Source organism: Brachyistius frenatus, unplaced genomic scaffold (assembly GCF_029030835.1).
Source record: "Brachyistius frenatus isolate BFR_SWC_R1_liver_20210118 unplaced genomic scaffold, ASM2903083v1 Contig_119, whole genome shotgun sequence".
Classification (NCBI taxonomy): Eukaryota; Metazoa; Chordata; class Actinopteri; family Embiotocidae; genus Brachyistius; species Brachyistius frenatus.
Genome location: NW_027210718.1, coordinates 659,320 through 676,184, shown reverse-complemented (window position 1 = coordinate 676,184; position 16,865 = coordinate 659,320). Strand labels below are relative to the sequence as shown.

Sequence of the window (16,865 nt, the reverse complement as noted above, 5' to 3'; positions counted from 1 at the left end):
CCTAGTTTTGACATGTATTAATTTAGATGGGAAACTCAACGCAGGATAAGAGTTCAATCCCTGCTGACTCCTTAACCCTCGCTGAAGAGCTTAAAAAAGTAAAGTTACTTCACCCCAGCGCTCACCAGTTGCAACATGAAAGGAAATAACTTTATCCCATCAACTTTGAAGTGAAAGTTGTCATCTCTGCTCAAGTCTTCGGCGCTCCCAGTTCACCTCTGTCAGCGCCTTCCTCGCCGTGTTGGGTTTAGAGGGGAGAGGTGGCAATCGTGGAGAGGATGAAGTTGCCATGGCGATTGTCTGTTCCTGGGCCCCATGGGACCTGTCATGATAGGAACTACCTTGTTTAGCAGTGACTTCACCGGCCGTTCCCTGTCAGCCCTGGCACTGTGTGCCCATTGTACGCTGAGTGTGCATTAATGCTTGCTGACATTTAGCTGTTAGGCCCAGTGAACAGATAGGAGATGACGGCCGTGATGGGCAGGATGATAATACTGCATGCCAGGCTAAGAGAGCATCCGGCATGAGCTGTCACTGTCCCACTGCTTCAGATTTTAAGGAAAACATCTCGAGAAAATAAAGATTGATGAGGCAGTTGTGTGATAACAGCTGTGCTGAGCTCGATTCATAATCTGAACTGAGCAACGTCTGGCTTTGAAGTTCTTCGTATTCTCACCAGATATCTGACAGACACCTGCTCCCTTGTCTTAGTTTGACGAAACATGAAGGGGGCACCAAACAAAACCTGTTGTGATGCTCCTCAGTGTCTGTCACCGTGAAAGAGGCTAATGGCTTCGTCTGCTGCACTGAAAAGCGTTTGCCTGCAGATTTCTGAATATACAGAGAGGATAACTTCAAATAATGCTGTACATGCAACAGCATAGCACTGCTGTGTATGTGGCTGAAGAAAGATTTCCCACATTTGTATTCTATTTTTTTTTTTTTTTTTAAATATTGTTCTTTCTCTTTGTGTTATTTTGAGAAGAGATCCCATCCTGAAAAGGTTTTGAGATCATAGTGTTACTCGTAGGTTTGACATGTTTCCACATGAAACAGGATGTTCGGGTGGGATTTATGTCTGGAGGGTTTGGATTTGAATGTTCAAAAAATTTTGTGACATCGTCGGAAGTTTTTACATACTGTGTCTTCATCTTTGGATGGATGTATTTGGCCCACTTGGACTTCAACTGACACTTTGAGAAACTGAAACAGACATGAGCACAAATCACAAATCTGCCTATTCGTGAACACACACACACACACACACACACACACACACACACACACACACACACACACACACACACACACACACACACACACACACACACACACACACACACACACACACGAACAAACTGAGCCACAACTAAATGTGATATTTCCAGTAAACCTTTGTTGGTTTTATAATCAGGAATGACCAAAGTGTTCATGTCAAACAAAAGAATTAGAGCGGCACTGCCTCCTCGCATCACCTCTGTAATGTGCTCTCTCAGCCTGACAGAATGATAGTTGGTTATTGACTAAGGTGGCAAAGGTTGTTTCAAAAACAGACAAGTGAAAAACAAAGAAAAGGAAATGCACTGTCTATAAATTAGAGCGACCTGGTCCCTGGACAGAGCACCTCAGTGCTACTTTCAGTGCACTGACTGTAGAATCAGAGATGCTTTGTTTTCTTTATCCGCATGAAACTTGAATAGCAAACAGGCAGCTACGACTTTATTCAGTAGGACTTTACATTCATTCATTATGTTTTCGTGGCAACGCATTTAGGTTAGATTTAAGATGTCATCTGCCTGAATGATGTCTTTATTCTGAATACACTGATATGTACATAAGCATGGCTCCGAGTAATATTTCATTTTACTATCATAGAGAAGGCACAAATACTGTCAAGTTTAACTAATGACACAAAGCATTCTGCTTCCTTTTTAGATGCATATGATTGTGTGAAAATGTGAGAAGGCAGGGAATTTGAATTCAACTCAAGCCATCAAATTCTCCATTTAAACTGGATTTACTAATCCTTAAAGTTTGACTTTAGACCGATTAGTGCACCGTGGAAAAAAAAAAAAAAAAAAACATTTATTTCAAGCATAAGAGCCTTGAGTCAAAGAAAGGGCAACGTTTCCCCAATGCAATATCCCCACAGCTGCGACCTGCTAAGAATTTAAAATGGGTAAATTGTTGGTTTTATGGTACATTCGTTTTCTGCTTATGGTCGTAAAGAGGTCACCACCATCAAAAACTGAAAAACCTTGAGAATGACTCGCCCTTTGTCTCTTTGGATTGACATTTTCGACATATTCAAGCTCCAGGTCATGAAAAGTCAATGAGGCATACTCATAACATGACTTCAATCGGCAGGGATTCAGTGATGACGTCGGCTGAAACTGAATAACCCGCGCGCACAAATGATGAGCGGGCGCGCCAGTGCGCACTTCCCTATAATAATCTGAGTGAGCAGCGTCGCTGTCTTTTCAGCACCACTCACTGACAATCCACCCAAACCGGAGAGGCAAGACAGGCAAAACTGAGTTCTCCGCAACCCTCTGTGGATTTTCTTCTAAAAGAAAACAAACCAGTAGACCACAACTTTTTCTTTTTTTTTTTTCACAGAGGGAGTTCTGATTTTTCTCCACCGACTTTTCTCCTCCTGCAAGAATTTAGATTTATTGGTGTATTTCGTTTCCAGAGGACCGCCCATGTGGTTAGTGGATGTATGATTTTATGATTTTCCACTGCGGATTCAGAATTTGTTTCGCCATGGTAACACTATGAACTAAGTTTAATCTTTTTTTTTATTACACTTTGGAAGTGTAGAAAAATGTCCACAACCACTTGATTTAATGAACTGTGGTTGAAAGAAGTTTATCATTTTACGGGAGACTTTCAAGCGTTAAATCGGTGATTTGGGACCTTTTTTTTTGTCCTTTTTTTTTTTTTTTATAGTGGAATTTGTGTCCTATTCAGGCGGGATGCTGGGTTTCGTAGTTGGACTGTTGTACTTGATCAGTGGACGCACGGTGCGAAGCCAGGACTCTACAGGTAGCCGCTTTGTTTGTAACGCCATTCCTCCGGGCGCAGAGCCCGGCTGCGGTATCAGTCCAACGGGGAACCGTGTCCAGAGCAGCAGCCCTGTGGAGGACGAACTGCGGAACACGATCATCCAGCTCCGGGAGACTATCCTGCAACAGAAGGAGACCATCGTGAGCCAGCAGGGGACCATCAAGGAGCTCAACTCCAAGCTGGCGCGCTGCGAGGCGGCAGCCGACGAGTCGTCACAAGGCAAGTCCCGGGGTCAGGGCTCCAGACGGAAGGAGCACGGCAAGAACACCATGGGGGACCTGCCCCGGGACCCCAGCGAGACTATAGACCAGCTGGGCAAGACCATGCAGAGTCTTAAGGGTCGGCTGGAGAACTTGGAGGTAAGAGGACACAGCTTTAAGCTTTTGTTTAAACGTAACAGAAAATCACTTTTATTTCCTTCCCAAACCAAGATGTTTTTTTTTACTGCCCATCAACATAAGGAGCTGCATCATATTTGTGTTCAGCTCCATGCACCTCGGTGATCTCTTTCAGCCCTTTTGCCAGTATCATGCCTTATCACACATCTGATAATATTCTGCACTGCAGGGGATTTCTTGGGGGAATCGGGAGATCAAAGGGTCACGTAATAGACATGTCACATCAATACGTTTTTATTCATTAGAAGATAACTCTGATGGTGAAACACACTGCATAAGATGCATCAATAAGAAATGAGCAACAACAAATCTTGTCAAAGGTAATCATGCATGTGGTGTAGGGATTAGCAATGCATCCTTAAATAATTTAGGAGTACTGTGTGTATGTGTTCCACATTATTTGTAGTCATGTGACTAGCCTAATTATTCATTCAGCAACTGATGAAATTCATTCCCTCAGATTCCACCTACATCACTGCATTGAATGTTTAAATGAAATCAAACTGTTTAGTCGTTCGCCTGCCTGTTCACTTGAGAGCTTTGCATCTCCACCAGCCCTTTGCTCAGTCCTACTTCTGATGTTTGCATTAATTGACAAGGCTCAGAGATCACATTCACTGACAGTGAGGTCACCTATAGTGAAGTGTTTGATATGCAGTAGAAGGAGACTACAAGCCCTGCCCTTCATCTCGTATTGTATGTCATATACACGGTGTATATTTTTCATCATCTGACAGGACCGAGCACAATACTAGTTTGAAACTCAAGGTTATTTACATACACACTATGCTGCATTGCCGATCAATCCATCTAGCTCTCTGGTCCCTCCCTCCTCTGCCTCTTTCCTTGATTGAAAGCTTTAATACCCTGATCACATCAGGGATATACTGCAGCTTTGAGGATGCATATTATATTCCATTTTAATGACATATCTATTGATCTGGATCTGCTTAGCATAATGATTATTGCAAGACTGGTGTTGCAGATAGCGAATGGTTCCCTGGGGCAGGACCTCCCTCACTAATCAAAGCCATCTGCATACATCAGCAGTTGCATTCATAGCCATATGATTGGTGGCTGCGGACTTCAGTGCCAGGTTACCAAGACCCTCTCATGCCAAGCCCTCAGGTGGTGCCATTGTTTGAGGAAAGGTGAATCAAACTCAGATAACACAAAGTGTCTGAATTCCAGAGTGAACCATTCAGCAGGACAACATTAACACAGATTCAGAAAGGAACATTTGAGGGCAAATTGCAATGTACCTATGTAGCCTACTTCTTATAAGCACTGTCCTGCAGGTACAGGTTATTTTGCAATTTTCAAAAACCATCTGCCTAGTGTTAACTCTGGGTCACTTCACACGTGCTGTCTACCTTTAATACCCTGCCCAGCCATGGGTGTTTGGCAGGTCACCAAAGTCTGCCACAGAGACACACTGTCTTCATTTTGATATTGCTGTATGACAAACAATGGTGCTAAAAGGATATTAGACCAAAAAAAAGTTAGATCAGGCATCTCCTGCATATTTATGTACTGAATACCTGTTTGAGGATTAAGTGGATTGAATCTCTGTCTGTCTGTCTGTCTGTCTGTCTGTCTGTCTGTCTGTCTGTCTGTCTGTCTGTCTGTCTGTCTGTCTGTCTGTCTGTCTGTCTGTCTGTCTGTCTGTCTGTCTGTCTGTCTATCTATCTATCTATCTATCTATCTATCTATCTATCTATCTATCTATCTATCTATCTATCTATCTATCTATCTATCTATCTATCTATCTATCTATCCATGTACCCATCTATCCACCTATCCATCTATCTATCTATATATTCATCTATTCATCTGTCCATCCATCTATCTAGCAGCAGAATTTGCGTCTCCCCAGCACAAATGTGTCGATTGGAGGTGTCTCGGCCCTGGCTCCTCTGCCACCAGAGCTCCGTGAGCTGCTGCGGCAACGTCTGGGGGTGCTGGAGACCCAGCTCCTCCGGAAGGTGGCTGAGCTAGAGGAGGAGAAGAGCCAGCTCTACAATGAAACAGCGGCCCACCGCCAACGCACTGAGACTGCACTGAATTCCCTCCTGGAGAGGATCACAGAGCTTGAGAAAAGTAAGCGATTCAATGGGTGCTGTGAAAATGTTGGCCAGTTTCAATGCTAGACTTTGTGGGTTTCATTTTCTTTTTTTTCTGTCTGCCGAATTTAGCCCTAATTAGTCAATCCCTGTGCAAATTTCTGAAGATGCAAGTAAAAATCTCACGTGTTCTTTTTTTTCTTTCTCAGCCATTCTGAGAGAAGCTCCCGGTCTTGATAAAATAAAAAAAAAAGGCTTGGAAAGCAAAGCAACACTGAATCCTTAATTAGTTTAAGAAATATTGGAGAGATGTCCACACTCGAGGGTATCACTTTGATGGTAGACGTCAAAATAACACAAAATCTATTTTGGAGGATCATCCCACCTCTCACTGTGGATATTTCTTGTAGGCCTGTGTCCCCAAAGGCTCAACTGATTCAGTCAGGGGCTGATACAAAGGTTAGTTTTAGGGTAACTAAAGTTTATTGTTCAGACACAAGGAAGGTTGACAGAAGTACACATGCATAATGTCATCAGTCAATACAATAGCCTCTCAATAAATACTGCCTTCGTGAGCCTTATTTAGTTCAATTTATGTCAAATCGGAGCCAGAGAGGTGTTGATTCAGTTCTACAGTGATTGTTGAGGTTGGAGTTTGCTTTGTCGGCTGGAAATGTGAGAATTTTTCCACCAATGATAGTGGTACGATAGCTCTGTAACAGATCCCAGTTGTCTCCCTGCCCTGGACTTACAGTAAATTATATTTGGATCTTGTACATAAGTTTGAACTCGAGCTTGTAGAGGAACGATACTGATGAAGAGCTCAGGGGTACAGGCAGGGGACTATTATACATGCCTACTTTTTTTAAAATTTGCATTATATATTATATTTCTTTCTCTGGTTTTTGTGTTAAATTGGGGGTTTGACTGGTTTTATCATGGTTCATATTGGAAAGCCTTTCCTCAGTGTTATAGCTGCACCACATAGCCAGAGAAATTTTGGTTTTAATGGAGCTAAGCCTCATATACTCTGCTCAGCACAGTTAAAACTGTGGTTCAATCTCATTGAAATATTCAGCATGTTTTCTTTGTGCACATCCACCGCCTAGTAATATGTGTGTGGTTTTCACACCTGCTCTTCTCCTGTTCCTTTGTCATTTTATCTTAAAATTTTCAGGAAGCTACTCTCTGTCTGTGTGTTTTGATCACAATGCCCTTGTTTACGCAACTTCTTGTTAATTCATTTATTCAAATATTTTGAAATATTACAATTCTTGTAATCTTTCTTTAACTGACCAACAGCCCCAAAATGTATAAGCTGTGATGCATTTCACCACAAAGAGAACCTACTGCGAAGCCCTGAAAGTGAACTAAAATACTATAATGGAAGCCTGAAGACAGTAATCATGGCAGGTTTTGCATTATTATCTAGGTTAATAAGAGTGAAAAACCCTGGATCTGTCACAGGATTACATTACATTACATTTAATTTAGCTGACGCTTTTATCCAAAGCGACTTACAATAAGTGCATTTCAACCATAAGGATCCTGTCCAAAATGTAATGGATTCTTTTTTGGCACATACTTCTCCCTTCCACCAAGTTTCATGAAAATCAGGGTGATATGTTTTCCATAACCCTGCTGACAAACAAATAAACTGCACTGAAAACTTAACCTCCTTTGCAGAATAACAATAACCTCTCCTCTGTAGCTACCACAAGGCTTTTGGCATCAATCGAAACAGTGAGCATGAAAGTTGGTGGAGACATTCACATTCTTTTCAGGATTAATTGAAAACACTTGTACTGACTGACCTTTTATCAAATGCCATCATAGCTTCAATATTTATGACCAAATACATTCAAAAGCTGTGACACCAACATCTAGTGTTTATCAGCTAATGTTAGCACGCTAACACACTCAACAGAGAGGTGAACATGGTAAACATTATACCTGCTAAACAACAGCATGCTGGCATTGTCACTGCTAACATGCTGACTAGGATCATTTTAGACTCGTCTTCTTTCTCTCTGGAAGTACACAATGCACACTGCAGATGACAGACTGCTTAACAGGGTGACTTATGTGTACTTGCTCTCAGCTTAACAAAAACCCTTTACCATCACCTGAATGTACTTTTACTTTGTTTTATGTTTAGTAACTGCCAACATGCTTCTTCCAGATGATCATCACCTTTTTGCTTTATCATTAGAAGAATAAAAAGACCCCCAAAAAAAGCACTTTATTGATTGGACCAAGTCAAAACACATCAAAGCTCCTTTTAAATGTATAACTAGATGCATTTGTGATCTACCAACAGGTAATAATGCCTTCAAGTCACCCGAGGCTTTCAAGGTGTCCCTCCCTCTCCGTACCAACTACCTGTATGGACGCTTCAAAAAGAGCCTCCCAGAGATGTACGCCTTCACTGTGTGCATGTGGCTCAAGTCCAGCGCCAGTCCCGGCATAGGAACCCCGTTCTCTTATGGTGTGCCGGGCCAGGCCAATGAGATAGTCCTCATCGAATGGGGGAACAACCCCATTGAGCTTCTAGTTAATGACAAGGTAAGTCTGATATGAAAAAGAGTGTACGTTTATTATTTGTTGATGGCGAGAAGTCCTTCCTTTCCTTTGCCCTGATTTTCTGAAGATCAAAAAAAAAAAATCATGATTTGCCTGGCAACACAGCTAGCGCCAACAAAGAAGGTACACACATCAGCAATGATGCAAATGAAATGCAAAGAATGAATAAATGGACTCATGTCAGTGTGCTCTGGATTGTGAAACAAGCTATTATATGTACATATGTGTGCACAATAATGATACAGCTGAGAAGAGATGTACTGACCATCAGCGCTGAATATTTAATTTTGCCTTATAAACATTTAATATCACTGACCCACATTCCTTGCACACACACAAGAAGAACAGTGATTCATTAGAGAACCTGCGCTGCCATGTGTGCTCATTTGACAGCCTTGTCTTCTTTGCTTTCTGTAGACATTATATCGGAGCTACACAGTTGCATGCAGTGAGCCCCCTATCGACATGATTTCAATTAACACAACAGACAACAAAGTGGTAGAAATGTACATGAATATTTTATGGCATTTAGTCTTAAAAGGGGAAGAATTATAACTGTTATATTTATGTAAGCTGTAATAATACTTTTTTTTAAATTTTGTGATGGTGCAGTTGCCTCTGCTGTAGCTTATTGTGGGATTTAGGGTAAGATATTCCCTCACCGGGGACAATTTATTTTATTTTTTTCCCCCCACTGTCTTGTTTACGTTTGGTGTTATTGGCACAGGCAGGTCTCCCCACGGTTTTCCCTTCACCATGCATTATACATGCGTTCAACTCAGACAGATGAGAGAAGGGTGGCTGGAGAAAGGGATGAGAGAGAGAAAGAAAAGAGGGAAAGGGGTAGGAAATAGAAAAGCTGCAGAGTTTGGGGGGTGATGGAGCACTGGAAGAAAACGAGGGGAAAGAGGGAAAGATCAGAAGATGCCGGGGAAAAAAAAAGGAAGTTTGAAAGTGAGAAAGAAAGCGAGAGCGAGATGGAGGAGAGTCAGGCTGGTGAATATGATAACCGCATGTGCAGCAGTACATCCATGTGTTGGAACTTGTTCACAGTTGATAACAGGATCCACTGGGGCACATTGTTTATGCTGTTCATTTGGCTGCATACTAAGAAGGAAGCAGAAAGCTGCCTCGACAGGATTAAAAAGTGCAGCGTTGTCTGTATTTTGTATGTGTACGTGGCTCTGCAGAGAGGGACTCTTTGTTGTTATAAGGCAGCATTTTCATCAGGATATTTGGTCTCTTTGTGAAGAATAATTGTTCATATATGCCAAAACATTTTCTCTCCAATGTTCAAAACATGTTTATGGCAGCACATATTTTCAATCAAGTGGGACTGCCAGGAGTTTAATCTGTGATGGATTCAAGTGGTCTTGTACGACAGTAACACTCAGTTCTCTCAGCAAGTGTACATGTGTAATCTGATGCTCCAATCTTTAATAATCATGCAGTTATCTGAAATTGTCTTTCCCAAATTTTAGGAAAATTCTTTACAGATTTTGCCAAATACTTTTTAAAATGTATGTGGTTGAAGCATTTTTTTGATGACATCAAACTCGAGCTATTTTTTTTTACTATGCTACAATTAATTTTATCACTAATGGCTGGAGGCAGATATTTTAGTGACTTATTTCCTGCTAAAAGTATTTTACACATCAGCAGAACCTTATCGACATCCTTTTTGAGGTAAAAAAAAAAAACAGATTGTCCTTTTAATCATTAGTAAAATACATCATGGACCTTTTCCAAGTAGATATTTTAACATTTCATGGCATGAAGAAAAAATTATGAAGCTACCACACTTAGTGGTTTCCTGTTTTCTGTTAGGTGGGCCATTCAGCACCCTGTTTTTTTTTTTTTTTCCCTGTGTTGGCTTACAGGGAAATGGAACAAAGGTAGACCTGTTTTTTGTCCTGCTATGACAAATCAAAATGTCTGCTTTGAAAAAAAAAAAGGCCTGTAGGAAAATGAGCCTTTTTACTATGAACTAGGTATAAAATTGCACATTTTATGTTTTGAGAATGAGATCATTTGTCATCATTTAAATGAATATGAGTGAGTCATAGTCATAGTATGCCTTGTGGATATAATGTTTTACTGTTAAGATCTTTGTGAACAAAACATCACTGCTGCCATAGATCAGCTGTTGCAGAGTATTTATCTTTCATTTTAAAATTCCAAATCTTTAAACAATCAGTGTATAGCCGCAGACTACTCCAACTCGAGCGACTATATTACAACACTGTCAGAGTTCCCTGTAGTCCCAACAGTGAAATCACACCACCTAGTGTCATTAACAAGGCCAATTGGTTTTGTAATCGGATGTGGCTTGATTTGTATTTTCAGAAACTCTTGCCATCTTTTCAGGTTTATTTGCACCTTGAGCTATATCTGCAACAAGATATGAGTGTAAATAGATTCTGTAGGATCACAAGAAAATGACTAATGAGTTACAGTACACGCTCCTAATCTGTTGAGCTGTACCCTCGGAGGACTGTGATGTCACTGGTTGGTGAAATAACCCGTTGTTTTTCTTTGATCTCTAAACAAAGCACAAAAGCATGAGAGCACACTGTTTTGCTGTTAGCTATACAACTGCTTTGAAGGATGTTTTATCCCTTGATGTCACCTGGGTAATCTACATTTTCTATGTCACACTGGTTCATGAGGAGAATTATCCGTAGAGAGCTGTCTCTTTGAAGCACCAATCCCTCTAATTGCTGTCCTTGTTTCTAACATACCACAATTAAACTCATACCTCTCATTTTGCACCCCCCGCCCCATTCCCTGCTCCTTGGTCCACCTCACTGTCCTCCTGGCCTTCACACTTTGTACCCAACTGCCAACCAGGTGGCCCAGCTCCCTCTGTCAGTGAGCGATGGACGCTGGCACCACATCTGCATCACCTGGACAACCAGAGACGGATTCTGGGAGGCTTACCAGGATGGCGAACGTCTAGGCACTGGGGACAACCTGGCCCCCTGGCACCCAATTAAACCGGGAGGGGTGATCATCCTGGGCCAGGAGCAGGTGAGAGTGACAGAGAAGCGTAGGTGGTAAAGAACAGGTGTGGGTGTGCATGCAGGAGTTTGTGTGTGTTTTAGTCCTTGTGTCAGTAAGATCCCTGTGTGTATTCTCCCCCGAGCTCAGCGCCCGAGGCACAGAGCAGGGAGCAGTAGAGGGGCTCTTCTCACGCTATCGTGGCCCTTTCAGTATTACCTCATTCATCTACTTCTAAACTGCACCAATATGCCCTTGGGAGCTGTGTTAGCAGGTTTTTCTAGTGGTTAGCTCCATGGCAGCGCCATGAATACGTATGAATAATCTCCACAGAGAGCCATTAACTTGCACTGCATTAGTTTGGAGCCTAAGGAGGTGGTGTTGCTTTGCTACTCAGTCACACACTCAAGGTGAGATTGCTGCAGATTGCACAATATTCAAGATTGCGTAACACTTAGACATTTTAAAGTGGCAACACACTGAAAAAGGATCCACTCTCGTTTGACAGTGTGATGAAACTCACTGTTGGTTCATGTTAATTAAAGCCTGTTTACATTTTCCTCAGAAATGAACTTACCATAACCTGTGTTCTGTTTCCTGTGTGTAGGACATCGTTGGAGGCCGTTTTGATGCCACCCAGGCCTTTGTGGGTGAGGTGAGCCAGTTTAACATGTGGGACAGAGTACTGCGGCCCGTGGACATCGTAGGTCTGGCCAACTGCTCAGCTTACATGCCGGGAAACGTTGTTCCCTGGATTGATGCTAATGTGGAAGTGTTTGGTGGTGCGAGTAAAGCTGCTTTGGAAATCTGTGAAGATCGGGCTTTTGATTCCTAAAGGATCCGATGTAAGGAATCCAGTATGGCCGCTGGGATGTAGAAGCTAAGTATTCTGACTGTGTGCTGCTTCTGTTGAATCCCAAAGGAAAGGAGTGCAACGTTTTTACATATTTATGTGGTCTGACTGCGTAGTCTGAGAGACTCCGTGTTTATTGGACTCATAGGTTTATGTGTCCGCTCAATATGAACCCTGAAGACATAACAGGAGACTTCAAATTAGTTTGCTCAGTTAAAGAAGATATGCTGTTGCATCAGTCTGCTGTAATGCTATGACCTGCTGTCATTTTGTGTTTTCACTTCAGTAGATCAGCTTTCATTTGACTCCTCTTTGAAAGCAGCACTTCATGGTTGCATTTCTTCTAATGACAATGCTGCACTGTATCCGTAGTCAACGTGAGCTCGAACAGGCTTTGATGTGCTGTGGAAATCTCTTCCCGAATAACATGGAAGAGCACTACATGCAGTGAGCTTCTTCTTCTCTGTTTGAAGAGCACGGAAGCAGAAGTGTGCTGAAATGAGGTGGATGCTCAAGAGTTCAAAGTGGACGAGAACAACCCTTGCTGTTGATTATTTTTGAGTCACCCAAATATGGCAGATTGTTTAAATATTATGCATGAGCCTGAGCAGTGAATGAAAGCACCGTACAGAAGTGGAAGTGCATGCTTTCTGTCAACAGTGTGTGTGTGATGCGTCCAAACAAACAAATGCAGCGGGCTGACAACATTACGTAAGACTGTGTGTGTATGTTTATGCGCGTACGGCTTACGTGTAAAAAGACCAGAGATTATGAGGGAAGGACGACATTTTCATTCTTGTAAATCTATGCTTAATACCTCACTGCCCCTTGAGCAGCTGCCATATCCCAAACAGCTTTATGGATGGGCTGGCTCTGCTCAGGTTAATAGCGATGTCGGACAGCTGCCCAGGACTGGCGAATCGACAGAGCTGTGGATGCCAGCTGAGTGCTCAGTGAGGGCAGGAACTGGGTTTGACCTTCAAGGACAATCCTTAATTCCTCATCTGGGTAGTAATTATCCGTGTTTATGAATGAGTGTGGCGGTGAGCAGCCCTGGTCCGCTGGTGTTCCTCAAAGCTAAGTGTGTCATAGTTGATAAAATATTGAGATGTAGAGGGGAAGTCAAATGAGAACAGCACTCTGTGGACATTATAAATATTGCTATCAGATGGAGTTTGGTCTTAATTGCCTCACACTAAAGAAGAGAAAAGGTTTTGATCTGTAGATATGTTATATTTTATCAACATGTAGGGAGCTGATGGATCTTGGCACTGCTTGTCGAGTAAAAATCGATGCTTTTTACAGCTTAATTAATGTTAGTTTTGTTTAGTAATGTTGTGGTGGACATTCTTTTCAATGCTGTTTGTTTTTCATTTGTTCTCAGAAGGAAACAAATCTAGAGAGGCAACAAAGACACAAACTTTGGTATCACCTCCAGAGTTTCTCTTTCCCTCCTTGTGGACTTTCCTTAACGAGTAGACACTAGTAAAAAAAAAAAAAGCCATTTAAAAAGCTTCTATCCACATTTGAGAAACAGCTGTGATGTAGGTTACTGGACAACGCAGAATGTTGCAAAAGTGATGGTGCACACTCACTAGTATAAGGACTTGTTAATATATTGTGATTGTTCCTCTTTTGAGTGTCTTTGTTAACAATGTTTTAATGTAAAATCAAGAGATTTCTTTCCTGTAGAGAGCGTATTTTTCTTGCTTTTTCTGCTCATGATTTTTGTCCATTAGCAGCACATTATGTTTAAAAAAAAAAAAAAAAAAAGCAAAAGTACTAAAAACGCTTTGGTAAATGGCCTTTTAGTGAGAACCATATGTGCTTTTGTTGGTGGACGATTCAATATTTTGTTCGGCTTTTGAAAGCACAGCTCACGAACATCACGGACACTGAGGGACACGAGAAAAAGTAACATGTTTGTTGTCATTGATTTAAAGTCTCTTTCATGTGCAGTACCGACTCAATGTCCTTTTGCACTCCAATACAAGAGTGAACAAGTTCCAGAGATATGACAATTAAAGTAGGGAACTCAATAATGTGACAGAATAAGTGAGCAGCTGTTTGAACAGTTGAAGCATGTCTTATTAACGTATCATTGCACTGCATTAGTAATGAAGTCAGAGTGACAAGGTCATGAACCATTCTTAATTAATGTTTCTTAATAAAGAAACACTTTAATCTTTGATGGAGACTAACTAATCTCACTGTCTAATCGTAACATGGACTTCATGGTGACATTAATTCGATTGGAGATGCAGGTGTTTGTCCAGTTGGTAACCATATCATTTGTAGGACTAGACATAATACACATGGAAAGATACGTCCTCTCATCTGGGCAATGAAATGTTGTCAGCAGTGGAGAAATCCTCTGGATTGGCAAACGTCCAGGTGGAAATGAAAAAATCTGCCAATGCGGATTATGGAAGCTGCTACAATGTAGGACACTGTGAACCTTCTTCATTTTCCTCGACGCTGTGTGTTGATGCTGTCACCGGTGTGCTGGTGGAGGCCCTGTTTTTTTAAACAACCATCGGAGGCCCCCTAAAGACAACTTGAAATGTGAAATATTTACATTATATATCCCTTGTCTGTTACGTTTTTTTTTTTTTAGCACACTGTCTCTAATTTTCATTGCACTGCTGCTGTAACACTGCACAGCCCTGATGTTTCTGAAATGTTAAGTACAAATCAATTATTAAAGTAAACAATCCGACTTGCCTTTAATAAATGATAAATACACTAGTTTGTGTAAAACACGTATTGTAGATTTGTTTTTTCTTTCAGAAGTCTGAGGAACAACAAACAGCTGCAGCAGTTTAACAGAATTAATGACAATGACTCAGTTCCTCGTCAGATCTACACTCAGCTTTGTATGAAGAAAAGAATAAAATTGTACGCCTGGAGAATTTCTTACTTTTATTAATTTACTGTGACACATCTCTTACAGGGGGAATTTAACCAGTGTTACACATCAATGACTGTTTACAGATCTTGGTGAGTACTGTTGATTATGTGAAAAAGTTATGTAGTTGCCTTTTGTGGCTACTAGCATAACACTCCAACCCAAGTGATAACTTACCGTGCTGTCACCCATTGGTTTGTGAAGCCTTGAGTTTGGCAATTTGGCAGTCCCCAGTTGTTGTTGTTATGTGACCATATTTGGATGAGCTGGGGAGGAAAGCGTGTTTGATCAGATTCTATCTGATTAGGAACCCAAGGACACTACGCCTGCCCACCAGCAGCAGAAACCTGACTGCACTCCAGGCATGTCAATCAAAACAGGCACGCCCTTAAATGTACCGCTTTTTGGCATCATGTGTGATTAATCATTAAATTACTGAAGGAGTGAATTTAGCGAATGACACCATAATGGCTTTAATGGTTTTGTATTTCATTAAAGAAGTTGAATGGGAATCTTTTTTGCAGCCATTCCCTTGTGGCCCTCTGAGGTATTACAATCTAAGGCACTTCACTTTGGCTTTAGATTCCAGAACGGGAGACTATGTCCCTTTTTTTATACAGCCTATGCTCCAACCACACTGTTGGCGTTTGAGCTGCATTGTTGGTAATGTAGCCCAGAAAGAACAAGTATGTAGCCATACATCATTCACAATATCTCTGGTAATGCTCACTGCTTAATGCATGCAATGCCATTTTTTAATTTCCCATTGTGAGTCAGATAATGTTATAGATTATTCTTCTCATTACTGTTGCTGCTAACATGGTGCACGGTGTAAATCTGCACTCAAGTCAATTGTTTCATCATATTATTAATGAAAACAAACAAGCCTGTGTGTTGCAGGAAAATTAGGGTGTGTGCCTAGTTGTAATGATTAGTGATAGGCACCCCGGAAAAAGAAAACATTTATGCTTATGACAAACTGATTTCTGCTGTCACATCATACCTCCTGTTTTAATTGCAGCCATTCTCCCTCTGGTTTCTTGAATGTTGTGTATACGTCAAATTATCTTGCAGAACAAGTTGCGTGGCACTAATGAAATCTAACTGAGGGGGGAAGTGAAGTCCAAACATTATCTTTGAGTTTTTCACATATCATCTGTCTCTTTGACAGAGGTGTGATTCAAAAGTATAAACAATGTGTGTGTTTGTATGTCAGTGTATGCGGGCGGGTGACAGACAGCGTTGTTGGTGTACTGGGTCTGAACAGTGGATTTGTTCCAGTTATTGAGTTTTGCTCCTACTGCGGGAGACTTTTGAAAGCGAGATTTCCAACCAGCAAAATCCTGGAGGATTCGTAAAGAAATTATCTCAGCAGATACGGCACATTGCGTTATAGCAGTACTTCCCCAAAAACTAGTTACCAATTCACTGGTGTTACCAGCTTGTCTAATGCATTTTATTACATTTGAATAGATAGAGTGACAGTGAAGGATTATTTAGTGTGTTTTTATTAGAGCTCTCCTTCATATCCACGCATTCTTCCCTCAGTGCCCTGGATCATCGGATCATCTGGCTCAACATTGCCCAAAGTTGTGTTAAAGTGTGTGGAAGCACATAATTAAAATCAAATTGAATGTATTTGATTGCCACTGGATACATGCACAATTTTGCAGGGGTTGAAGGAGAAGTGGAGGGAAGATCGGAGGGGGGTGGGGGGGGATTAAGTGCCAGTGTGCCCCCAGCACCCTCTTTCTCACACACACAGCGTCCCCAAGGAGCCCCAAAGAACGAGCGCTGCAAAGAGAAAAACAAGTTTCAGAATTGAGACCAGTAAAGTCCTTTGGCTTAGTAATTAAAGCCTGATGGAAGAAAAGCCTGTGCAGAAGGCTCTTCGAGGCATTTCAAAACTGCTGTTTTCTTGGATGTCACAGACTATTAGTGAGACCCACCAACCCCCTACAGCCTGTACCACTGCCTTTACAAAATAATGC

General features: G+C 41.5%; 1 protein-coding gene across 2 annotated transcripts; it reads left to right on the top strand.

The window, feature by feature from the left end:
* The first annotated feature begins 2,459 nt into the window (after nucleotides 1–2,459).
* On the top strand, nucleotides 2,460–15,107 carry LOC138629665 (neuronal pentraxin-2-like). 2 transcript variants are annotated; one of them, XM_069713515.1, is made up of 5 exons: nucleotides 2,460–3,428; nucleotides 5,324–5,567; nucleotides 7,851–8,095; nucleotides 10,964–11,143; nucleotides 11,721–15,107. In XM_069713515.1, the coding sequence occupies exons 1-5, from the start codon at nucleotides 2,979–2,981 to the stop codon at nucleotides 11,946–11,948; spliced, it is 1,347 nt and encodes a 448-aa protein (XP_069569616.1). In that variant the 5' UTR covers nucleotides 2,460–2,978; the 3' UTR covers nucleotides 11,949–15,107. The 2 variants fall into 2 exon arrangements, with proteins under 2 accessions (XP_069569616.1, XP_069569614.1); XM_069713513.1 differs by having other exon boundaries at nucleotides 5,321–5,567.
* Nucleotides 15,108–16,865: the final 1,758 nt, after the last annotated feature.

What these genes read in the sequence shown, in the direction of transcription:
- LOC138629665 (XM_069713513.1), top strand. Translation starts at nt 2,979, where the DNA reads ATGCTGGGTTTCGTAGTTGGACTGTTGTACTTGATCAGTGGACGCACG. An exon ending in AGCTTCTAGTTAATGACAAG is followed by an intron (nt 8,096 to 10,963) that starts GTAAGTCTGATA and finishes ACTGCCAACCAG; the next exon opens with GTGGCCCAGCTCCCTCTGTC. An exon ending in TCATCCTGGGCCAGGAGCAG is followed by an intron (nt 11,144 to 11,720) that starts GTGAGAGTGACA and finishes TCCTGTGTGTAG; the next exon opens with GACATCGTTGGAGGCCGTTT.